This window comes from Pristis pectinata, chromosome 7, assembly GCF_009764475.1.
Source record: "Pristis pectinata isolate sPriPec2 chromosome 7, sPriPec2.1.pri, whole genome shotgun sequence".
In the NCBI taxonomy this organism is placed as follows: domain Eukaryota; kingdom Metazoa; phylum Chordata; class Chondrichthyes; order Rhinopristiformes; family Pristidae; genus Pristis; species Pristis pectinata.
In genome coordinates, this window is record NC_067411.1 from 49,102,536 (window position 1) to 49,128,204 (window position 25,669).

The 25,669-nt window shown below is 42.8% G+C and overlaps 1 protein-coding gene across 1 annotated transcript in view; it reads right to left on the reverse strand.

Moving 5' to 3' along the window:
• The window catches only part of LOC127572582 (dynein axonemal heavy chain 6-like), a 320,765-nt gene that overhangs the window by 203,075 nt on the left and 92,021 nt on the right, over window positions 1-25,669 (reverse strand). Inside the window, 8 exon segments of the mRNA XM_052019999.1 lie at window positions 178-345; window positions 3,051-3,188; window positions 6,907-7,068; window positions 7,986-8,141; window positions 16,668-16,793; window positions 17,230-17,343; window positions 23,467-23,631; window positions 24,078-24,291. Coding sequence (XP_051875959.1) covers window positions 178-345; window positions 3,051-3,188; window positions 6,907-7,068; window positions 7,986-8,141; window positions 16,668-16,793; window positions 17,230-17,343; window positions 23,467-23,631; window positions 24,078-24,291 — 1,243 coding nt within the window.

Genomic DNA, 25,669 nt, shown 5'->3' on the forward strand with positions numbered 1-25,669 from the left:
TTTTGAAATGTATCCTATTGTTTGATCTTAAATTGCTTAACATACAATTGAACACACTGTTCAAAGTTAAAGAAAAATGCTTCATCAGTTCTTCTGATTTAATGGTATTGATCCCATCTTTAACAATATAAACCAACAAAACTAACCTAAGGCAGCTAAAACAGCTCAACAGTTTACCTCAGCAATAAGGGCATAGTTTGGAACCATCATTGCAATAGGTCTAAAAAGAGCTTTTAGATTGTCTGGTAGTTCTGTTCTTCCAGCATAACCAGGGTTCATAGTGATGAATGCTGCACAAGACATGACCAACTTGATTTCTCTGCCTTCAAACATGAAACGAGAGAGCTATAGAAAAGAAGCAAAAATTATACATTTATTATACTTCCTGATTTATTTATCCTTTGATGGTTCAGCTCATTTATTAGCATTGGTCCAAATATTTCAACAATTTAGACCAATAAAGAAAGGAAAAGATATATTAAAAAAACTCTCGATAGTTTAATTATCTCAGCAATAAAGGTATAGTTCTGAAAAGTTCCATCCTTGCTTTAAATGGTAAATTATGCTTGGTTGTCTATTTATCAATTGCCTCAAAGCAATGTAATCATTCTACATTGCTGAACCTTGATAAAAAAATTAGTAATAGGCTGATTAACCGTGGTGCACATTGCAATCAAGCCTGTTATTTCCTCAGTGAACATTCACAAATGAAACACGTAAGCCTTCTCTCACCTCACTTCATTTCATAAGATCATAGGAAAATAACAGGAGGAGCAGGCTTGCCGATCTGGTCAGGCCTCATCCACTCTTCTGTTCTAGTTCCCCAAAGCACTCAATTCCCTGATCTTTCAAAAATGTGTCTATTTACTTGAAGTAGCTCTTTAAGCAGGATCTGGCCTCTAGAACTTACTGGGGTAGAGAATTCCAGAGATTCACGTCCTTCTGTGAGAAGTAGTTCCTATGCACCTCAGTTTTAAATAAACATCCTAATTTTATACCTATATTCCCTCATCTGGGATTCTACCACAAGTGGAAACATCTTGAGATCATTTCTGTCAGGCCCCCTAAGGATTCTATATGTTTCAGTAAGATCATCCCTCCTTCTTCTAAACTCCAAACAATATTGATCTAAATTCATTTCTTGCTCATGATAGGGCACCCCTTTTACCCACAAATTAGCCTAATGTTATAGATGAAGGGAGTAAAATTCAACTTTGACAGGGCACTGGAATGATTTAGCTGCTGGTCAATCTCCAGTTGCTTCTTTAGTGACCCCACCTTTGAGATAGTGGTTAAGCAGCCAAAGTTCTGGACAATTAGTCCAGTGACATGAGTTCAAATCCCAGCATGACAGCTGGGGAGTTTAAATTCAGATAACTAAATAAAACTGGAACTTTAAAAGGAAATCTAGTAACAGCAACCATGAAACTTCTGAATCACCATAAAAATCAATCTGGTTCACAAAATAAATCATGTTTGCCTTAGTTATCAGTTCAAATAAGCTGGTCAGAGGTAATAATTGGGTAAAGTCTGCATTGCATGTAGGCTTTGAGAAGCCATTTCTCTTCCATACTTTCTTAGGTTCTCAAATATCCCAAATCCAGGCAGCATATACAATTAATGTACAGCAAAATTCCCTACATATTGCCAAAATGTCAACCTCACATGGCCAACTGTTGCTACACTAAATGGAGCATATTTACAGAACAGAATCAGGAATTTCAACATAATAGGATGGTGTTTAATCCATTGTGACACTGCCAGTTTTAGCGGTACATCACAATCAAGTTATTTTTCTACTTTAAGCTTTATTAATTTCCCATTTCAAATGTTTCTCTGCCCCTGTTAAATACTACACATGATCAGTTACAATAATTTCTTCCAAGTTCTACTAATTATTTTCTTGGGAAAAAAAATCTGACATTCTCCATTTTGTTTTTAATATTTCATTATTTACCATAGCAATTACTTCCAGAAGTTTTTGCACTTCTATTCAATTTACTTAGTTCTAGTTTTCAAATTTCTTATCATTGTGTTCTCCTTTCCATAATCCTAATGAACCTTAGTGCACCTTTCCCACAATCTTCTCTGTATTATGCTTCCCCAAACTGAAGATAACACTTTAACCATGACCTAAATATCATGGTAATCTTGTGCATCAATTTCCTAGTTGCAGATGCACAAGATTACCATGATATTAATAAAGCCAAATAAAAATGGTCATTTTTAGGGCTTTTCTATCTAAAGAATTAATTGGGGATGTGCATAGATAGTATATCCATTTCAAAAGATGATTGTGCTTTAACCTCTTACCTCTGCTGTAATGCACATAAAATCAGATTATCAAATGGTTCTAAAATTACCAATTTCTTTTCTTATACTTATAACAGCAGAGAAAGAAGCCATTCAGCCCATTAAAACCATGGTGGGCCCCATTTGTCCCATTCTGTCTCCTTACTATCCTGCATTCCTGCAACTTATTCTCTCTCACGCATGCTCATCAATTCCCTTTTGATTCTGTATTTCCATTAACATACACTAAGGGTAATTTACCGTGGGCAATTAACCTATGGGCACATTTTTGCTATGTGGAAGGAGACTGGAGTACCCAAAGGAAACTTATGTGGTCATGCAGAGAATGTGTGAACTTCACACAAGCAGCATCCAAGATCACGATCAAACCTGGGTCCCTGGACCAGTGGTGCAGCGGTACCAAGCATTATGCCACTGTGCCACACAAAATCTTAGATGCTCTTTATAATACTGAAAAAATATATTCAACCATTATAACCCCATTTAATATCATTTGCTTGCTGAACATTATGGGAATGCATTTCCATTGTATTCAACCATAATATTATTATGAGATACAAAACTCTGGGATAATGATGTAAATACAGTTGTACCACTTCTTCAAAGTTCCCATGCCTCCTTTGCCAAAATGACAATTCATTAATAGGGAGAACCCCAGTAGAAATTCACTCCTATTTCCTTAGGCAAAATTGTTATTTGGTAATTAAGTTACATTGGTATCAAAATAATGACGCTACCTTTGCCGCTTTAGCAGTTCGGATTGTGATGAGTTGCTGTGCAATGACAGAGAGTACTTCAATATCAATCCGGTTGAACTCATCAAAGCAACACCAGGCTCCTGACTGGGCTAAACCACTGAAGAATCGTCCCATCATCTAAACAACAACATAAACTTAATAATATTAACAATTTAAAAAGTAAGCTGGCAGTTCGACAAAAAAGTGCCGAATATTTTTTTTTCCTAGCTAAAGCTATTGGCCCAGGTTTTACAATGGTCAAGCAATAACTGAAAGCAACATTTCTGACAATAATTGTCATTAGTCTGTGAAATTGACAGCAATTTTCAGATTTTCAAGCATATAGTTGAAAACAGAAATGCCAAAGTTGTTGTCGGTAATTGAGTGCATGTCTCTGGGCTGTGCTGCATGCAGCTTTTTCCAATACAAACCAAGGGAAAGCAATAAAACCTAGTGTGAATTTAACTGCTTGCAGCTAGTCCTGCTACAAAATATCCAGAAAATGTTACAGATAGTAGCTGTGTAAGCATATTGATTGCATTAATTGTATCAGTGGTGTACTCAGTCATCATTACTCCTCAGAAAACTAGGAAAAATAATTTTGTGCACTATTTCCTCAGGAATAATGCAAAATATTGGGGATATTGAAATAATTTTACATTTTGTTGAGAAGTTTATATATATTTCATCTTCTATTTTAATCATATGTGTACATTCAAATCTTTTATTTGTTATTTAGTACAAGATTTAAAAAGTTAATAAAAACATGTATGTGCTTTTGGTGTGAGAATCCTTTAATATGATTAGTTCCACGGTCATTTTGATTACATTATGGAAACTGCTGGTAAGGCAGCATCTGTGCAAAGAGAAAATGTTAATGTCTTAGGTCACATATTCTTCTCACAAAAGATCTTTGATCTGAAATATTAACTCTGTTTCTCTTTCCCAAGATGCTGCCTTACCAGCTGAGCATTTCCAGCATTATCTACCTTTATTTCAGATTTCCAGCATTTGTAGCTTTTTGGTTTGCTTGGCCCAGGGCTTGGTAAATTGGTAAATTTAATAAATTGATAAATTAGATAATTATTGTCACATGTACTAAGGTACACTGAAAAACTTTGTTTTGCATGCCATCTTTATAGATCATTTCACTACAACAGTGCATTGAGGTAGTACAAGGGAAAACAATAACGGAGTGCAGAATAAAGTGTTACAGTTACAGAGAAAGTGCAGTGCAGGCAGAGAATAAAGTGCAAGGCCATAACAAGGTAGACTGTGATGTCAAGGGTCCATTTTATCGTACTAGGGGACTATTCAATAGTCTTATAACAGTGGGATTGCAGCTGTCTTTGAGCCTGGTGGTACGTGCTTTCAGGGTTTTGTATCTTCTGCCCGATGGGAAGGGGGAGAACAAGAATGTCTGGGGTGGGTGCCTTGATTATATTGGCTGCTTTATCGAGGCAGCAAGAAGTGTAGACAGATTCCATGGAAGGGACACTGGTTTCCGTAATGTGCTGAGCTGTGTCCACAACTCGCTGCAATTTCTTGTGGTCATGGGCAGAGCAGTTGCCATACCAAGCCCTGATGCATTCGGATAGAATGATTTCTATGGTGCATCAATAAAAATGGGTGAGGTCAAAGGAGACATGTCAAATTTCTTTAGCCTCCTGAGGAATTAGAGGCCTTGATGAGCTTTCTTGCTCATGGCATCCACATGGTTGGACCAGGACAGACTATTGGTGATATTCACTCCTAGGAACTTGAAGCTTTCAACCCTCTTGACCTCAGCACCATTGATGTAAACAGGAGCAGGTGCACCACCCGCCCCCTCCCTTCCTGATGCCAATGACCAACTCTTTTGCTTTGCTGACATTGAGGGAAAAGTTGTTTTCATAATACCACGGCACTAGGCTCTCTAACTCCTTCCTGTACTCTGACTCACAGTTATTTGAGATTTGGCCCACTACGGTGGTACCATCTGCAAACTTGGAGATGGAGTTAGAGCAGTATCTGGCCACATGGTCATGAGCATATAGAAAGTAGAGTAGGGGGCTGAGGACGCAGCCTCGTGGGGCACCAGTGTTCAGCATAATCATGGCGGAGGTGTTGCTGCCTATCCTTACTAATTGTGGTCTGTTGGTCAGGAAGTCAAGGATCCAGTTACAAAGGGAGATGTTGAGTCCCAGATCTAGGAGTTTAAGGATGAGTTTGCTGGAAATTATAATATTGAAGGTGGAGCAGTGTCAATAAACAAGTGTATCCTGGGATACTGTGGGAGGCTAGGGAAGAAATTGCAGGGGCCCTGGCAAAGAGATTTGTACAGTTGAGGTACCATAATACTATAAGACTGGAGGGTGGCAATTGTGGTGCCTTTATTTACAAAGGGCTGCAAGGACAAGCCAGGGAATTACAGGCCAGTGAGTCTAACATCAGTAATGGGCAAGTTACTGGAGGAGATTCTGAGAGACAGGATTTATCAGCATTTGGAAAGGCAAGGACTGATTAGAGATAGTCAGCATGGCTTTGTGCATGGGAAATTGTATCTCACAAATTTGATTTATTTTCTTGAAGAGGTGACAAAGAGGATTGATGAGAGTAGGGCAATGGATGTTGTCTATGTGGACTTTTAGCAAGGCCTTTGACAAAGTCAATGCTGGGCCCACGTTTGTCATCTATATCAACAATTTGATGAGAATGTAGTTGGCGTGGTTAGTAAATTTGCAGATAACACCAAAGTTGATGATAAAGTAAACAGTGAAGAAGGTTATCTAAGATTACAACATGATCAAAATCAACTAGGGAAGTGGGCCAGAGAATGGCAGGTGGGATTTAACTCAAACAAGTGCGAGGTGTTGCACTTCTGTAAGTTAAACCGGGGAGGACTTACATAGTTAATGGTAGGGCCCTGGAGAGTGTTGTAAAACAAAAAGACATTGGGGTACAGTTACATAGTTCCCTGAAAGTGGAGACATCGGTACACAGCGTGATGAAGAAGGCATTTGCCATCCTTGCCTTCATCAGTCAACGGATTGAGTACAGAAGTTGGGACTTCATGTTACAACTGTACAAGTCATTGGTGAGACCATACTTGGAGCATTTTGTGCAGCTCTGGTCACCCTGCTATAGAAAGAATGTCATTAACCTGGAAAGATGCAGAAGAGATTCATGAGCATGTTACTGGGACTAGAGGGCTTGAGTTAGAAAGCAGGGTTGGTATAAACTGGGACTTCATTTCCCTGGAGTGCAGGAGCCAGAGGGGTGACCTAATAGAGTATCAAATAATGAGGGCCATAGATAAACTGAGGGTAGGTCTAAACTAGAGGGCATAGATTTCAGATGAGAGGGGAAAGATTTAAAAGTGACCTAAGGGACAATTTTTCGCATAGAGGGTGGTGGGTATATGGAACAAGCTGCCAGAAGAAGCTGCAGAGGCTGGTACAGTTACAATGTTTAAAAGACATTTAGACAGGTATGTGGATAGGAAAGATTTAGAGGGATATGGGCCAAATGCAGGCAGATGAGACTAGCTCAGGTAGACAACTTGGTCAGCATGGATGAGTTTGGCCGAAGGGCCTGTTTCCATACTGTATAACACAATGATTCTATGACTAGTTCACAGCTGCTGTGTGCCAGAGAGCATTCTAACAGTGTATGGTCTCACCACAGAGATTTCTGGATCTATGTGATGAGCTTTTATTCAAGGTCTGCAACAAACACCACTGCTTCACTGCTGATCACTAATTCTGGGCTGAGATAATTTCCATTGTAACACTCTTCTGAACATAAAAAAGAAATCCATTTTAAAAATGTCTTCCTATTCAATAAAATTATTGACCTTTGCTGAACATTAACTTACCTTATAATCTAATCCTTCAGAGCAATTAAAGACCACACATTGGATGGCTAAAGCCTTAGCAAGGTCTTTGGTAGTTTCTGTTTTACCAGTACCAGCAGGGCCAGCTGGAGCTCCTCCTAGATCAAGCTGTAGAGCTCCCATGAGGCAGAGATAACAACGATCCTAGGATATCAAAGACAACGCATTCAGTTACATCCATGCATATATTACACATATTGCAAAAAAGGGGGATGAGTGTATTATTATTATTTTATATTATTATTTTAAAAGGTTGAACAATCTTTCAATTGGATGAGTTGTCAGCAGTAAGGATAAACAAATCTTTCACATAGTTTTCCAACTTTCCCTTGCTGTCAGTTATTCTCCGATTCAAAGATGTTATTAACTTTATACAACTTTTCTCAATCAATACCAAGAGAGTGGAGAGAGTAAATCTACCAAATCACTCCAGACAATATCAAACTTAGTAATTAAACTGTTCACCCACTGAATGAAATAACAGCATAAAGCAAGAGTAGGCTTTTTACATTTTCCACAATTTTAGTTCTACAGAAACAAAATAACAAAAGTTCCACACAAAAGTTTTTATCAAACGATAGGTTTGTAGCGGTTGCTACCGCGGAATAAAACAAGACTCTACTCGGAGGATTGCCAAACAGAACTGGTTTATTTTCCCGCCTTGCGCGGGCCCTTTAAGGGAGAATGTTCCCGCCCAAAACAACCGGTAATGACGTAAGTCCTACGTCATCAGGACTTTCCTGCGCGCGGGTTCTCCCCGTCGCTCGGGAAGACGAGGCCCGCCGCCATCTTGGGCCTCGTCGCTCTGACGCCGCGCGACCCGACTGCCAAGCCGGTTCGCCCGACTAGACGGTGAGTCGCCACAGGTTCAATGTTTTCCCCCAAGATTCAACAATGTATCCTTGTTAGCAGCACAGATAAGGTAATAAACAAGATGGTATATTTATCACTGATATTGGGTGAATTTTCATTCCAGCATAAACATCCAACCATTAATCTTTCTATTGTTTACTCCCTGCTTTAAATGCCACGTAACTATTTTCTTATCCAAATATACTTACAGTAAGTGGTGTAATGACCAGCCGAGGGGATGCTCCAAGATACTCATAGCCATATGTGTAGTTGGATAAGGCCATCATAGCTATACAGTTGTCTGCATCAAGATCCCAGTAATAGCGCAATTGTCTCTGCCACTCAAAGTTATTTATAGTGTCCACCTACCCACATGAAACGATAAACATTACTAATAGAAAAAATTACCCAGACAAACAAGTTTCTTTCATATCACTATATTAAAGATGCTGCATAAATACAGCTCACGACCATTTCCAACTGTTTTGGTTACACATTTCAAATGACACTTATGTAAAACTGGTATATGGTAGTGATTTTAATAGGTTACTAGGCCATAATAATTGATTTCATTTAGGTTCAAATTCATTGGTGGGATTTAGTAAAACAATGCCTGCCAAATACTTGCCCATTATTTAACACCAACAGTGCAGACTTCATCAGGTGTGTACACATAAGAATTAATGGACTTAATTATTTCCCCATGCCTATTTGCCTACTGTAGCGACTCACCGTCTGAGCAAGCGAACCAGCTCGACGGTCGGGTCATGCGTCGTCAGAGTGGCGAGGCCCAAGATGGCATTGGGCCTTCGTCTTCCCCGAGCGATGAGGAGAACCCGCGCGCGGGGAAAGTTTGATGACGTAGTGCATACGTCATTTCTGTTTCAATGGGCGGGAACCGTTCCTCTTAAAAGGCCTGCGCAAGGCAGGAAAATAAATCAATTTTTGTTCTGCAGCCCGCCGACTAGTGTCTTGCTTTCACATCACGGTAGCAGCCGCTACATTGGTGACCCCGACGGTCCAAACGGATGTTGGACCCGTACAATGGACGACAACGCAGCAGCCAACACAGGGGCACTCAAGCTGCCCACCTTTTGGACGCTTCGGCCCAGCGTCTGGTTCGACCAGGCTGAAGCACAATTCCAACTTTGGCAGATCACCTCCGACTCCACAAAGTACTACCACGTGGTCAGCTCTCTGGACCAGGAGACAGCCGTCCAGGTCAGAGACATCATCCAGTCTCCTCTGGAGGAGGATAAGTACCCCGCTTTCAAAGACCTTCTTATTCGGACCTTCGGCCTCTCCTGTCGCGAGCACGCCGCCCGCCTGCTTCATCTCGACGGCCTGGGGGACAGATCCCCGTCGGCCCTAATGAACGAGATGCTGGCCTTGGCTGAGGGACACAAGCCCTGCCTAATGTTCGAACAGGCCTTCCTCGAACAACTACCCGATGACATTCACCTGCTGTTGGCCGACGCCGATTTCAGCAACCCACGTGAGGTAGCTGCCTGGGCAGATGTCCTGTGGAAGGCCAAACGTGAGAGCGGGTCGTCCGTCGGCCAAATCGCCAGGCCACGAGCCCAACGCCTACCTAAACCAGTCCCAGCAACCGAGTGACCACACCCCAGAAACACAGACGACGACACTAGCGACCATCAGAGGTGGGATGTGGAGGCCTGTCAATGCCGCCCACCCTGTAAGTTTCAGGGAAACGCCAGGGCCAGCCGCCGCTGATGGCTATGACGGCTGGCCGCCAACACAGCCTCCTATTCGTTCAGGACAAGCAGTCCAGGCGTCGTTTCCTCGTCGATACTGGAGCAGAGGTCAGTATTTTGCCCCCAACTGGCCGCGACACTCGTAACAGGCAACGAGGTCCTGTACTCAAAGCCGCAACCGGCACAACAATACAGACTTTCGGTACCCATACAGTTCAATTACAATTTGGCGATAGCCATTTTACCTGGAACTTTACCCTTGCCGCCGTCGCCCGACCACTCCTGGGAGCCGATTTCCTTCTGGCCCACAGCCTGTTAGTCAACCTGCGAGGGAAGCAGCTAGTGCACTCCAGAACTTTCCAAACCTACCCCCGGGAGAAGCCAGCCTACCAGCCCCGCGCCTGGAATCCATTTCCCTGTCTGGCAACGAGTTCACCAAGCTCCTAGCTGAGTTCCCATCGGTTTTGGCACCTCAGTTTATAAATTCGATGCCCAAACTCAGGGTGCAGCACCACATCATTACCACAGGGCCACCCCTTCATGCCCGAGCATGACAACTACCTCCAGACAAGCTCTGCCTGACAAAGGAAGAGTTCCGCCGCATGGAGGAGCTAGGGATCGTTCGCAGGTCAGACAGCCCCTGGGCCTCCCCCGCACATGGTCCCCAAAGCCACCGGGGGGTGGAGGCCCTGCGGCGACTACCGCAGGCTGAATGATACCACCACCCCGGACCGCTACCCCATCCCTCACATCCACGACTTCGCGGCGAACTTACACGGGGCCCACATCTTCTCCAAGGTGGACCTCGTCCGGGGATACCACCAAATCCTGGTCCACCCTGACAACGTCCCCAAAACTGCACTCATCACTCCATTCGGCCTCTTCGAAGTCCCTCGAATGCCGTTCGGCCTTAAGAGCACCACGCAGACTTTCCAGCGGCTGATAGACGCGGTAGGCCGAGACCTGGACTTCGTGTTATTTTACTTAGATGACATACTAATCGCCAGCCATGACTGCCAAGAACACCTTTCCCACCTCCACCAACTGTACTCCCGTCTCCGTGATTTCGGCCTCACTACCAACCCGGCCAAGTGCCAATTCGGACTTGACTCCATCGATTTCCTTGGCCACAGAATCACCAGCGAAGGAGCAATACCCCTACCTGCCGAGGTAGAAGCTATCCGTCATTTTGCCCGTCCCAACACGGTCAAAGGCCTGCAGCAATTCCTGGGGATGGTCAACTTTTACCATCGGTTCATCCTTGCAGCAGCCCCTATCATGCCCCTTTGTTCTCACTGATGTCTGGCAAGGGCAAGGACATCGCCTGGAACGACGAGGCTGCGGCTGCCTTTGTTAAGGCCAAGGACGCCCTGGCAGACGCCGCGATGCTGGTACACCATAGGACAGACGTCCCAACCGCCTTCACGGTGGACGCATCCAACACCGCGGTTGGTGGAGTACTGGAACAACTAATCGAAGGCCGTTGGCAACCCTTGGCACTTTTCAGCAGGCACCTTAGACCACCCGAACTGAAATACAGCACTTTTGATCGGGAACTTCTAGCTCTGTACCTGGCAGTCCGGCATTTCCGATACTTTTTAGATGGCAGGCCTTTTACTGCTTTCACTGACCATAAGCCTTTGTCTTTCGCCTTCTCCAAGGTCTCTGATCCCTGGTCAGCTTGTCAGCAGTGACATTTGTCCTACATTTCCGAATTCACAATGGATATCCAACATGTCTCCGGAAAGGACAATGTCGTTGCTGACGCGCTTTCCAGACCAACCATCCACAGCCTGTCCCTGGGTGTTGACTACACGGCCCCGGCTGATGCACAGCAAGCCAACGACGAGCTGCCCAGCTACAGAACCTCAGTCTCGGGCCTGCAGCTCCAAGATTTCTTAGTCGGTTCAGGTCAGCAGACCCTCCTTTGCGACATCGCAACAGGTCAACCCCGCCCTATAGTTCCTGCAGCCTAATGGAAACGCGTTTTCGACGGTACACGGGTTGGCGCACCCATCCATCAGATCAACTGTTCAACTGGTCACCAGCAAGTTCGTCTGGCATGGCCTGCGCAAACAGGTCAGTGAGTGGGCCAGGACTTGTCCGCACTGCCAGCCACCAAAAATCCAATGACACACCAAGGTCCCGCCACAGCAGTTCGAGCCTACTGTAGAAGGTTCGACCACATCCACGTCGACCTCGTTGGTCCTCTGCCAGTTTCAAGAGGAGCCCGGTACATGCTTACCATCGTGGACCAGTTCACAAGGTGGCCAGAGGCAACCTCTCTATCCGACATCACGACTGATTCCTGCACCCGGGCGCTGCTCACAATTTGGATCTCGCGTTTTGGTGTTCCGGCCCACATCACTTCAGACAGGGGCACCCAGTTTACCTCCAGCCTCTGGTCCGCATTAGCGAACATGCTGGGGACACAGTTACACACCACCACGGCCTACCACCCTCAATCAAACGGGTTGGTGGAACGTTTCCACCGCCATCTGAAATCAGCCCTGATGGCCCGCCTGAAAGGTCCTAACTGGGTTGACGAACTGCCTTGGGTCCTGCTCGGCATACACAATGCACCCAAGGAAGATCTCCACGCTTCGTCAGTTGAACTCGTGTACGGTACGCCCCTGGTCGTCCCAGGGGATTTCATACCCGCCCTTCAGGGCCAAGAGGAACAACCCACAGCAGTCCTCGAAAGACTGCGCGAGAGGCTTGGCAGCTTGGCACCGATTCCCACTTCGTGGCATGGTCAAGCCCCATCCTGTGAGCCCAAGGAACTATGCGACTGTGTTCATTTTTGTTCACAGGGGCACACCCCAGGCACCGTTGCAACGGCCATACGAGGGGCCGTTCCGGGTCATCAGGAATAATGGGTCCACCTTTATTTTGGACATTGGGGGCAAGGAAGAGGTCTTCACAACGGACCACCTCAAACCGGCCCATTTAGATCTACAACAACCAATCGAGGTCCCAACACTGCGAAGCAGAGGCCGACCTCCTAAGCAACGGCTAGTACAGCCCACGAACCTTGGGGACCGTATCACCGGTTCTGGGGGGGGTTGTGTAGCGACTCACCGTCCAAGCAAGTGAACCGGCTCGGCGGTCAGGTCGCACGTTGTCGGAGCGGCAAGGCCCAAGATGGCGTTGGGCCTTCGTCTTCCCCGAGCAACAGGGAGAACCTGCGCGCGGGAAAAGTTTGATGACGTAGCGCATACATCATTTCCATTTTCAGTGGGCGGGAACCATTCCTCTTAAAAGGCCCGCGCAAGGCGGGAAAATAAATCAGGTTTTGTTCTGCAGCCCACCAACTAGTGTCTTGCTTTCACATCGCGGTAGCAGCCACTACACTACTATCTTTTCAGTAGTATATTTTATATCTCCTCTTCTAAACATAATGTTGCTTTAAGCCCTCCATTTATTCATGAAAGCTTCCAGCCTTTTTACCCTACTTTATTTCAACTCGGTATGTGTTTGGTATGCTATATTTCTGTAATTCCCACTACCATTTCATTTTGATCCAGCACATTTTTCCAATTAATTAAACTGGATTAAGTGCCTTTTTATTTCATTAAAATGGTAACTGCATAATCCAACACTCTATTTTGGACTTTTTTTTTATTTTCAAATAAGATCTGCATTTTGCTCTGCTCACTAATTTTCCAACCTAATTCGGGGGACTTGCAGCATTTCTTAGAAGCAAAAATAGAAATTCACCTTTCCGGTTGGATATACAACAAGAAACAAGCCCTGCATGCATTTTCAAAGTGCACCCCACCTTCATCACAACATCTTTCTTCATCCCAACCATCTTGGTGGGTTTATAGTCCTCCAGCGTTTTTAACTGTGTTACTTCTACAAACCACTTCAAGTTATCTATCAGTCTTCTCCTTTATTTATTTTTCTGTTTGTTTGATAGTCAATAGTAAATTCCCAATATTTAACAAGTTTGCTACTTCGTCTCAATTTCACCCAAATAGATTTTGAGTACAATCAGAATTTTACAAAGTTGATCTAGAAATTCAGTACATTAAAATGATACATTAAACCAGCACTACCTGGCTGACAGGAGAGAAGAAATTCCTTAACTCTATTAGTTATGCAACCCCTTATTTTACCATATATCAAACAAATATGACCTGGATTTTTCTCAGGTCCATAATACTGGTTCAGTCTTCCTCTTTCTATCTGCATGACCTGACCTACTTAGTATTCCCTACACCTCTGCAGTTTGCAGCTTTTACATTCCTTTGTTCATGTTATCTCTGTTTACTTCATCAACAGCTTATCCCCATTGCACCCTCAACCATAACCTATCAGAGATATTCCCTTTTCTTTATCTGTCACTGCCCACCTACCCTCTTACTGAAAATATATATTTTCTCTATTTCCCAGTCTTGATGAGGGGTCTTTGACCCAACACGTTAACTCTGTTTCTCTTTCCATAGAGAGTGCCTGGCCTGCTGACCACCATTTTCCATTTTTATTTCAGACTGCCAACATCTGCAGTTATTTATTTTCATCCAATGAGTATAAATCTAACCTGTTCAATTGTTTCTGTAAAATGATCCCTTCATCCTAGTGATCAAACTAGTGTCCAACGCAAGTACATCCATCTTTAAATAAGGGGACCACAACTGTACACATTAGAGAAACAAAGGACTGCAGATGCTGGAATCTAGATGAAAAACAGGATAATGCTGGAGGAACTCAGCAGGCCAGGCAGCATCCGTGGAGAAAAGCAGGCAGTTAACATTTCCGGTTGGTACCCTTCTTCAGGACTGAAGATAGGAAAAGGTGAAGCCCAATATATAGGAAGGAAAAGCAGAGCAGTGATAGGTGGACAAAAGAGGGGAGATGGGGTGGGCACAAGGTGGTGATAGGTAGATGCAGGTAAGAGACAGTGATAGGCAGGTGCGCGGGAGGAGGGGAGAGCAGATCCACCGGGGGATGGGTCAAAGTTAAGGAGAGAAAGGAAAGAAAAGGGTAGAAAAAAGAGAGATAGGCTAGGAAAGGAAGAGAAGCATGGTGGGGATTACTTAAAGTGGAAGAATTCAATGTTCATTTTGTTAGGCTGCAAGGTTCCAAAATGAGGTGCTGTTCTTCTAGTTTGCACTTGGAATTCTCCTGGCAGTGGAGGAGGCCAAAGACTGACATATCAATGATAGTATGGGAGGGGGAGTTGAAGTGACTGGCAATGAGGAGATGAAGATCGTGGTTACGGACAGACCGCTGGTGATCTGCGAAACGTTCACCTAGTCTGTGCTTAGTCTCACCAATGTAGAGGAGGCCACACTGGAGCACTGAATGCAGTAGATGATATTAAGGGAGGTGCAGGTGAATCTCTGTCTCACCTGAAAGGGCTGTTTGGGTCCCTGGATGGAGGTGATGGAGGTGGTGTAGGAGCAGGTGTTCCACTTATGGTGGGGGCAGTGGAAAGTTCCCAGGGTGGGAACGGGATGGGTGGATGGGGAGGAGTGAACGAGGGAATCGCAGAGAGCACAGTCCCTGAGAGAGGCAGAAAGGGATGGGGAGGGGAAAATATGCTTGGTGGTGGGGTCCCATTGGAGATGGCGGAAGTGGCAGAGAATGATGTGCTGGATACGTCGGCTGGTGGGACGAAATGTGAGGACGAGGGGGACCCTAGCCCTGTTGGGTCTGGGAGGGGTGGAGGGGGGGGTTGGGTGAGAGCAGATGTGTGGGAAATGGCAGAGATACGGGTGCGGGCTCTCTTAACCACAGTCAGGAGGAAGACCCGGTTAGAAAAGAAGTTGGACATCTCGGATGTCCTGGAGTGGAAAGCCTCATCATGGGAGCAGATGTGGTGGAGGCGGAGAAATTGAGAAAAAGGGATAGCATCCTTGCAAGAGACAGGGTGGGAGGAGCTGTTATCGAGGTACCTGTGGGCATCCGTGGGTCTGTAAAAGATGTCAGTGGATAAGGAATCTCCTGAGATGGAGATGGAAAGATCGAGGAAGGAGAGAAAGGTGTCAAAGATAGTCCAAGTGAGTTGGAGAGTTGGGTGAAAATTAGTGGTGAAATTTATTAAACTGTCGAGTTCCACACAGGTACAAGAGGTGGCACCAATGCAGTCATCGATATAGCGGAGAAAGAGTTGAGGAATGGGGCCAAAGTAGGCTTGGAACAGAGACTGTTCAATGTAGCCAACAAAGAGGCAGGCATAGCTGGGGCCCATGCAAGTGCCCATAGCCATGCCCTTGGTCTAGAAAGTGAGAAGAATCGAAAGTGAAGTTGTTAAGGGTGAGGATAAATTCAACCAGGCAGAGGAGAGTGTTAGTGGAAGGGGACCGGTTCTGTCTCTGGTCAAGAAAGAGGGTGGTGAGGCTGTCATGATGGGGAATAGAGGTATATAGGGACTGCATGGTGAAGATGAGGTTGTGTGTGCTGGAGAACTGAAAGCTATGCAAGAGTTGGAGAGTGTGTGATGTGTCATGGACATAGGTGGGAAGGGATTAGACCAAGGGGGACAGGATAGTGTCCAGGTACGAGGATCACTGTATACATTGGTGCAGGCATAGTCTTACCAACATCTTGTCCAGTTATCACATTAGCTCCCTACTTTTGTGCTCCACCCCTTGCAATAAAGGCTAACATTTCACTTGCCTACCTGCTATCTTTCTGCATTTCATACACAGGGGACTGCTGCTAAAGAGAGGGATCTAGAAAACTGTAGCCTCTCTCCAATTGAACAATATTCTGCTTTTCTATTCTTCCTACTAAAGCAAACAAGCTCAGATTTCCCCACATTATATTCAGACTGCCAAATTGTTGCTCCCTCACTTATCTATTGGAATTAGAATTAGTTTATTATTGTCACATATACTGAGGTACTGTGAAAAACTTGTCTTGCATACCGTTCATACAGATCAATTCATTACACAGTGCACTGAGGTAGTACAAGGTAAAACTAACTATTTATCTTAATGTGGGCTTAATGAGGGCATATCTATATCCCTTTTGCTCACACCCCAAGGTATCAAGATGACAGGACTGACAGACAAAATCACACGCAAGGACCTTTCCTCTGCCAGCACCACAACAGCAGTGACTGCTGTTGCTGGGACCAATGAAAAGTCCAGAATATGCAGCTGTACTACTTTCAACAACCAGGTGCAGATCATACCAACAAATCCTCTTGGCAGTTCAAAATACCTTTTCTTTAACTAGTTCAGTAACAATGTCTCTTGCATGAACATCAATGGTTATGAGAGCAGTTACAATGCTCCGGTGAAGAGTTAAGAGCTTCCCTCGTACCAATGCAGCCAGAGCATTTAGTCTCTATAAAGAGAACAGCATTATTAGACAATCAATATGAACAATGGCATTTATATATTGCTACAAAATTGCTGATACCCTTTATTCCACAATATCCATAAGAGCCATTTAGAACAAAATAGATTCATAATAATGCAAGCATAGCAAGATGCACATACAAAACAAGAAATAACACATTTTAAAACTGTAGTGGTGCTATTAACGTAAATGGTAAAAAGATTTCTTGTATTTATTCAAGTTTACAAATATATATCTTGTTCTTTAGAGTAATGCAGCAATTCCAATTTCTACTAATGTTTCAAAGACTCTTAATTTGATTCAATTTTAACAAAAGAATTTAGAAATGTAATATTTTTGAAAATGCACCTTTGCCCAACAATTTTTAAGGAGATACACCTATGTTGACTAAAAATAGAATTATAACCTAGGTCAAGGTCACCTCAAAGTTAGTTTTTTCAAAGTCAATCATAGCTGTAATGTGATCCTGGCCATCAGCCTCCAGACAATGGTGCAAATCACGACACCACATTAGCTGTGAAATGGTCAATATAACCTGTTGTGACAGAAACAAGGTTAAAAGAAGTGAAGACTAATGATCATCTCTGCATTTGATACATTTACAACAATAAAAGCCCTAAAAGAAAACAGAAGTGTTAGACCTTCATCTTTGTTAAATGCTGAAACCTTCACTCTTTGTTCTCTTCCTACTTTTAAAACTAAATCAATTTAGTGTTCTCTCACTGCAACATAAGCATTGATTCTCAAATCAATATTTGACTTTGACTCTAATTTGGACAATATTTCTGAAAAAAAAGGACAACATAAAAATGGGTACAGCTTATGTGTACTCTGTTGCAGTGAAGAAAATCTAAAGGAAAGGTTTACTGAAAAAATCAACAGAAAGGTGTCCAGAGTAAAACCATAAACTCCATAAAACTAACCAATCTCCCATGAAGCAGGGAACCTTGTTTTTAAAGACTAGAGGAGATGAGTGTTACTTTGTGCACTCCAACCTAAAGTTGGAGCATGTATTGGAGTCATCTGAATCACTATAATCCTAATGCTGGATGGGCTTCACTGTAATGTCCATGCAGTTGGTCACAGGCTCCAAAAGAAACTGTGAAATAAAACTTGAGAATATTGGAGAATGCATATCACAGGTGATGGATGGACACCTCTGGTGTAATAGGCAGAATATCCAACAGAACTGTGAACACCTGATGTTTACTTCTGTGCATTTATGTATTGTCGTATAATAAACTCGACAATGGTAGGGAGGGTTGTGGGAAAGTATTTTCTTCACTGCAACAGAGTACAGATAAGGACATCTTCAAAAGGTGGTGCCTCAAGAAGGTGGCATCCATCACTAAGGACCCTCACCATCCGGGACATGCCCTCTTCTCATTACTATCATTGTGGAGGAGGTACAGGAGCCTGAAGACCCACACTCAATGATTCAGGAATAGCTTTTTCCCCTCTGCGATCAGATTCCTGAACAGTACATGAACCCACGAACTGTACCTCATTATTCCTTTTTTTTGCATTATTTACTTATATTTGTAATTTACAATGATTTTATGCCTTTGTTCTATACTGCTGCTGCAAAACAACAGATTTCACATCATATAAATCAGTGACAATAAATCTGATTCTAAATCTGATTCTGAGTTATGTATTTCTGCCCAGCGGAACAGAGATTGGGAACAATGGTGCCCTCTGGAATTTATTATTCTCAACTGGAGTCATATAATATTTAAACAAGTGGTTAGCCAATTGATGCTTCATCAGAAAATTAGACTAACCTTGAAACACCTGTTATTTCTTAACACAGATGTAGATTTAATATAACATAGGGAGTTAGAAGAGAACCTAAAAAGCAAGACCTCAAGGGTCATAATCTCTGGATTACTCCCAGTGCCACATGCTAGTGAGGGTAGAAATAGAAAGATAGCTCAGGTGAATGTATGACTGAGGAGCTGGTGCAGAGGGCAGGGATTCAAGTTCTTGGATCATTAGGATCTCTTCTGGGTAGGGGTGACCTGTACAAGAGAGATAGGTTGTACCTGAACTGGAGGGTGACCGATATCCTGGCTGGGAGGTTTGCTGGTGCTACTTGGGAAGGTTTAAACTCGAGTGGCAGGGGGGCGGGACCACGAACGGCAGACTGACTGATGAGAAATTAGGGGATAATTTGCAGCCAATGACAGCAAGTTTAGTCATCAGGGTAGACAGGGCTACAGTAAAGGGAGAGGAAAGATCATTGGTTTAAACTGCATTTAAACACAAGAGGCTTAACAGGTAAAGCAGATGAACTCAGGCATGGATTAGCTCTGGGGACTGGGATATCATAGCCATAACAGAAACATGGCTGAGGGAAGGGCAGGATTGGCAATTCACTGTTTCAGGATACAGATGCTACAGGTGTGACAGAGGTGCAGGTAAGAGAGGAGACAGAGCTTCCTTCTTGATGGACAAAGACATAACAACTGTCCTTAGAGAGGATATTCTTGGGGGAACATCCAGTCAAGCCATCTGGGTAGAACTTAGAAACAAGAAGGGAATGGTCACTCTGATGGGATTGTTTTATAGGCCCCCCAATAGTCAGCAGGAATTGGAGGACCAGATATGTAGGGAGATTGCAGCTGGTTGTAAACATTAGTGAGACATTTTAACTTCCCTAATATTGACTGGGCCAACCATAGTGTAAAAGGCTTGGATGGAGTGGATTTTGAGAAATGTGTCCAAGAAAGCTTCCTTTGTCAATATATAAAGGGACCTAGTGCAACACTGGACCTCCTCCTGGGGAATGAGATAGGGCAAGTGGTGGAAGTGTCTGTTGGTGAGCACTTTGAGTTCAGTGATAATAACTCTATTGGTTTTTAAATAGTTATGGAGAAAGATGTGACTGGTTCACAAGTTAAGAAAAAAGTTTGGAGCCATTAGGTGAGATCTTGCTGAGTTTGATTTGGTGAGATTGTTTGCAGGGAAAGGAGAGTCTGCCAAGTGGGAGGCTTTTCAAAATGTGATGTCAAGAGTTCAGGGCCTGCATGTTCCTGTTAGGATGAAGGGCAAGGCTGGCATGTTTCAGGAACCCTGGTGATGAAAAATATTGAGGCTCTGGTTAAGAAAAAGAGGGAGGCATATCCTGTGCATAAGCAGTTGGGATCTAGTGAATCTCTTGATGACTACAAGAAGGGTAGGAGTGAACTTAAGAGAGAAGTTAGGAAGGCAAAAAGAGTATATAAGAGGGATCTGGCAGGCAAGGTGAGGCAAAATCCCAAGAAATTCTATAGATATATTAAGAGTAAAAGCGTGGCTAGGTAGAGAATAGGTTCTCTTAAAGATCAGCATGGCTGTCTGTGTGTGGAACCAAAGGAAATGGCAGAGATTTTTAATGAATATTCCTCTTTAGTTTCTACTGTGGAGAAAATGATGGAAACTAAAGAAATGGGGGAAATAAGTGGTGATATCTTGGACCACATACAAATTAGTAGAGAGGAAGTATTGAAGACCTTCAAGTGCACTAAGGCGGATAAGTCCCCAGGGCCTGACCTGGTGCATTCTTGGACCTTGTGGGAAGCTAGAGAAGAAATTTCAGAGGCCCTTACAGAGATTTTTGCTTCATCCCTGGCCACAGATGAGGTTCCAGAGGACTGGAGAGTGGCTAATGTTGTACCATTGTTTAAAAAGGGTAGCAAAAACAAGCCAGGAAACTACAGGCCAGTGAGTCTGACATCAGTGGTGGGTAAATTGCTGGAGGGGATTCTGAGGGATGGGATCTACCAACATTTGGAGACACAGGGTCTGATTTGGGACAGTCAGCACAGCTTTGTGCATGGGAAGTCATGTCTGACAAATCTCTTGGAATTCTTCAAGGAAATATCCAAGAGGGTAGATGAGTGTAGATCAGTGAATGTTGTCTATATGGACTTTAGCAAGGCCTTTGACAAGGTCCTTCATGGCAGGCTAGTCTGGAAGGTTGGATCGCATGGGATCCAGGGGAGATAGTGGATTGGATTCATAGTTGGCTCAGTGCTAGGAAGGAGAGGGTGATGGTTAAGGGTTGTTTCTCGGACTGGAGGCCTGTGTCTGGTGGTATGCCACAGGGGTCGGTGCTGGGACCTTTGTTGATTGTAATTCACATAAACAATTCAGGTATGAATGTACAAGGCCTGGTTAGTAAGTTTGTGGATAATACTAATACAGGTGGTGTTGTAGACAGTGTAGAAGGTTATGAAAAGTTACAGGGGGATCCTGATCAGTTAGATAGATGGGCTGAGGATTGGCAAATAGCTTTCAATCCAGATAAATATGAGGTATTGCATTTTTGGAAATCAAACTAGGGTAGGACTTACACAGTGAATGGTAGGGCCCTGGGGAGTATTATGGAACAGAGGAATCTAAGAGTGCAATTATATAGTTCACTGTAAGCAGCGTCACAGGTAGATAGGGTGGTGAAGAAGTCTTTTCCCCAGGGAGAGGGTGCTAAAAACAAGAGAGCATAGGTTTAGGATCAGAGGTGAGAGATTTAAAAGGGACATCAGGAGCAGCTTCTTCACGCAAAGGGTGGTGAATATTCGGAATGAGCTGCCAGAAATAGTGGTTGAGGCAGGAACATTAGCAACATTTTTAAATCCCCTCCAGCAATTTTGATAAGCACATGGATAGGAGAGGTTTAGAGGGCTATGGGCCAAACATGGGCAGATGGGACTAGCTTCCTGGGCAACACAGTCAGTATGGATAAGTTGGGCCGAAGGGCCTGTTTCCATGCTGTATGACTCTATGTCTCTGATGCTCTTTTGGAAGCAGGAGGATACAGATAAGCCATTAGATGTTTGATGATATGACAATGCAAAAATTGCTCAACTAAATGTAAAGTGGTCCACTATTGTACACTAATTTTGCTGGCATTCATGTTGAGTAAAATTCTATCTCAACTCTTCGGCAGTACATTCTTCTGTTATATAAATGCATACCTGATTGACTTCAATCCACTTTGAGTGTGCATTCATGAGCAATGGGAAATGATAGTTCTTCTTTAACAAAAGTGAACTTGAACTCATGGGAGTAATCAAGTCAGCCATTTACATGATCAGTGTTCAACCAATACACAATGCAAAGGCCTAGCAATGGCCTTTATATTGACAATGTCAGTGTATTCATTATATGACTTGCATACAATGATTTTTTTCCAAAAACTCTTTGAATGACTCCTTAATATTAAACATTTTAAACATTCTTGGTCACTTGAAAATTTAAATTTGTGTTACTTTTCAGTGGGAAGAACAAGGAAACCACAGAATTCCTGACCCATAAGCATTAAAATGGAAGTAGAATAATCAAAGATTGTGGAAGTAAAAATCGTTAAAAGTAGTAAAGATTATGAATGCCATAAAGGATTCATTTCTAGAGGCAATGAATCTTTTAAAAATGTTTTTAAATGTTAAAAAGGGTTTCACAGGATAGATGTGGAGAAAATGCTATCATTGGTGGAGAGAGCAAACTTGGGGCAATATAAGTAAAACAGTTAATATAAGAAACTTCTTTACTCAGTGTTTTAAGAATGTGGGGTTCATTGCCACAAAATGTAGTTGATGTTAGTTACGAAGACGTAATCGGAATGAAACTGGATTACCACATGAGGGGAAAAGTTATAGAATAATGTGTTGATGGGATTAGATGAAGTCAGGTGGGAGTATTCATGTGCAGAGCATGAGCACAGGTACAGACCGGTTGAGATCAAAGGCTTGCTTTTATCCTGTATAGTTCTTCATAATTCATCTATAAAGATGATGTACCTTTGAAATTGGTGGTCAGATCATAGAAACATTTTCCTACTACATGTAGGTAGGATCTATCCAGTAGGTGTGATGCTCTTGCTTTACAATTTAATCAATGCCATCTACAATATGACAGCTGTTTATTTTTCCAACTTGTTGAGAACAATTATCCACTCAGGGATGCCATGCATTCATCAAAACCTCCTGCAAAACTACAGAGGTCCACCAGGCCAGCTTCTATTTCCAGCCATAGCATTAAATTCTTATAAAACTTTGCAAGGGATATAATCCAATCCCTAATCCCCCCTAGAAAACAATGGATTGAGGCTTTAAATGTCAACTTGAAGTTAGATAATGCAGATGAGTGTTATCTGAGGGCATGTCATGAAACCCAAAGCAAGACTTAAACAAAGCCTGGCTTGACCGATGTCATGGACATTACCCAATGCAGCTCGGAAAAGCTATGTTCCCTTCTCAAAGAAGCTTTGACATTCAGCTAAAACTGATGACATTCTAAGTTTGAATACATTGCTAGGTTCTACAGACAAATTAAAATGTAGCCTTGAAAAGCCAGAGACAAGTGATTGAAAATCCTGCATTTACTGAATTTTGCAAGTTATATCTATGGAAACAAAAGCAGTGAATACTATATGTTAACTTTGATGAAATCTCATGAAGGCAAGTATTCTTACTGTCATTTGGCAGGCCTAACTGGCAGCTGATAGACCTTTACACTGCAAACACCTGGACCTAAAGGTTGAAAAGGCACAAGGCAATGTGACACATGGAAAATGGCCACTGAGATGAAATAACAGGGGCATTACCCTGGAACCATTTATTAACATGAGCTACCACTTTCCTAAAAATAAAGTTAAAGAGAAGAAATTCTTATATACCTGAGAAGGATGCCCAGACACCACCCATTCCACTCTGGGTTGAGTTTGATAATCAGCGATTGCAGCTTTGCACAAACGACGGAGTGATGAGAACATAGCTTCTTCTACCTTTCCAAGCCAATCCTCTACATTGCCTCTAGCCTTAAGTCCTTTCCCCAAACCAACCTGCAGGGCAAAAAAAGATAGCTATTTGGGCAATCACTAATCATATTAGCATAATACATCAGCCAGGACTCTTTCCAAAGAAATCCTAAATTAAAAATCACATAAGTCAACTGATTTATTATGCATTCTAAATCATTTTGAACTGATCATTCTTTTCAGTGGCTTTATTAATTTTTAATATCTGATTTTTTGGCACTTGTTTTTCTTGCTTCCATTTTAAACCTCCCATGACATTCAATGTTCCCCTGCAGAAGAAGGTAACTCTGCAATGGGTCTTTGTCATATGTTAAACCATCAGACACGTCCAATTTCCTACATCTTATCACACAGCAGCAACAGAAGACTTGTTATGAATAAAGTTTATGTGCAAATTCACAAGCTTGTTAAAAGCCAATTAATAAAATGTCTCTTATAGTGTCAGCTATTACCAATAAAAATGTCCTTACTTTTTCTCCTTCAGGAGAGATCATAGCCAAGATATCATTGGTGTACACCTTCTCAGGTTCTCCCTCAGCTGTTCTTTCCTCACCCTGGGGAGCTAGTGCAAACTCCAGTCTTGAAATTGCATCAAAACACTTGCGCAGATGTGGCTGGACAGCTTGTGGATTGCGTGTCTGTGCTAGAATCTCCAGTAACTCATCATTAGACAGAAAGTAAAACCTATGATCCAGATTCAATTAGAAAGGATACTATATTAATTCCCCTTAAGCCCAATATCAAAAGCACATTCTGTAAAAAAAACTTTTAAAACAATCAGTAAAAAGGACACATTACACACATGCATCCTCAGTCGAGGGTTAGTGATAAGTCCAGCAGACTGGTGGTAAATAATTACTTCTAGTTTGCATGTGTAAGAGAGACATTTTTAGAAGTTACAGGTCTATTGGCTTGACTTCAATAATCAAAAAACAAATGAATCATCAATTTGAAAAAAATCATCAAAAAAAGTTTGAATGTAAAAGAAACTTTTTTGTCTAGCCATTTTAATGCAAGATAACCACCCAAAGCACAACACCTAGGTGAAAACCTGCAAACTTAGAAGCAGAGGGGAAAATATTGAAACTAACAAAAATAAGATCAAAGAAGTAAGTTTTGAAGAAGTTGTTGAAGGAAGAGGAAGAAGCAAAACCAGCGACACTGTGAAAGAGCTGCCAACATGAGATCCAGAGGAGTGAACTTTTCAGGTGAAGCAGTGGTAGAGCAATTTGGTAAGATTATCAATACAAGGGTGGAAGGGAAATTGAATATCTTCTGTTAATGTCGTGTCTAGGAATTATATGATCAAGTCTCCCTCAGCAGTCCTGAGGTGTCAATGATTTTTTCCACTTCAGTTCTGTGGGTTCTAAAGTGATTGCTGATTCCAATATAACAACTGCAAACAATGCCACCAGTGGAACAGTTGATGCTTGATGGGAGAGGTAAGTGGTTGCCTGAACTGTTGTACTCTCCTTCTGCTATTCTACTTGGTTTCCTATCGGAGATAATTGAAGTGTCTTCCTGGATGCTTCTCTGCCAGTTTGAGCAGTCTTGGACCAATGATTCCCATAGTTTGGTGATCTGTATATTTTTTAAGGAGACTTTGAGGATGTCCTTGAAGCATTTCCTATGTCAACCTGAATATCACTTGCCAATACAAGGCTCAAAGCACAATACATTTTTTGGAAGTATGTGGATAATGTGATCAGGGTCTCAATATTGAGAATATTAGCTTGGGGAAGATGCTGACATTGGTTCAGCTATGGATTTGGATGGCCTTGGGGATTTCTCCAGTGTTTTAAGGTACAAAATGTAAGTTTTTCATGTCTCTGATAAATATTACAGGGTAGGAAAATAAGGCAAGTAACAATTTTGGGATCTTGATCTTTTAAGGACCATTTTCAGCAGGTGGCCAAAGGTTGTAAAAATCACACATTGGAAGTAGTGGGGAACTTCAGCATGATCTCTGCCCTCGCCATGCCGTGGTTCCTAAGATAACAATGTGTATGCTCAATTATGCAGCTTTTAAATACACCCATTGCTATCTTGCTGATCAACAGGG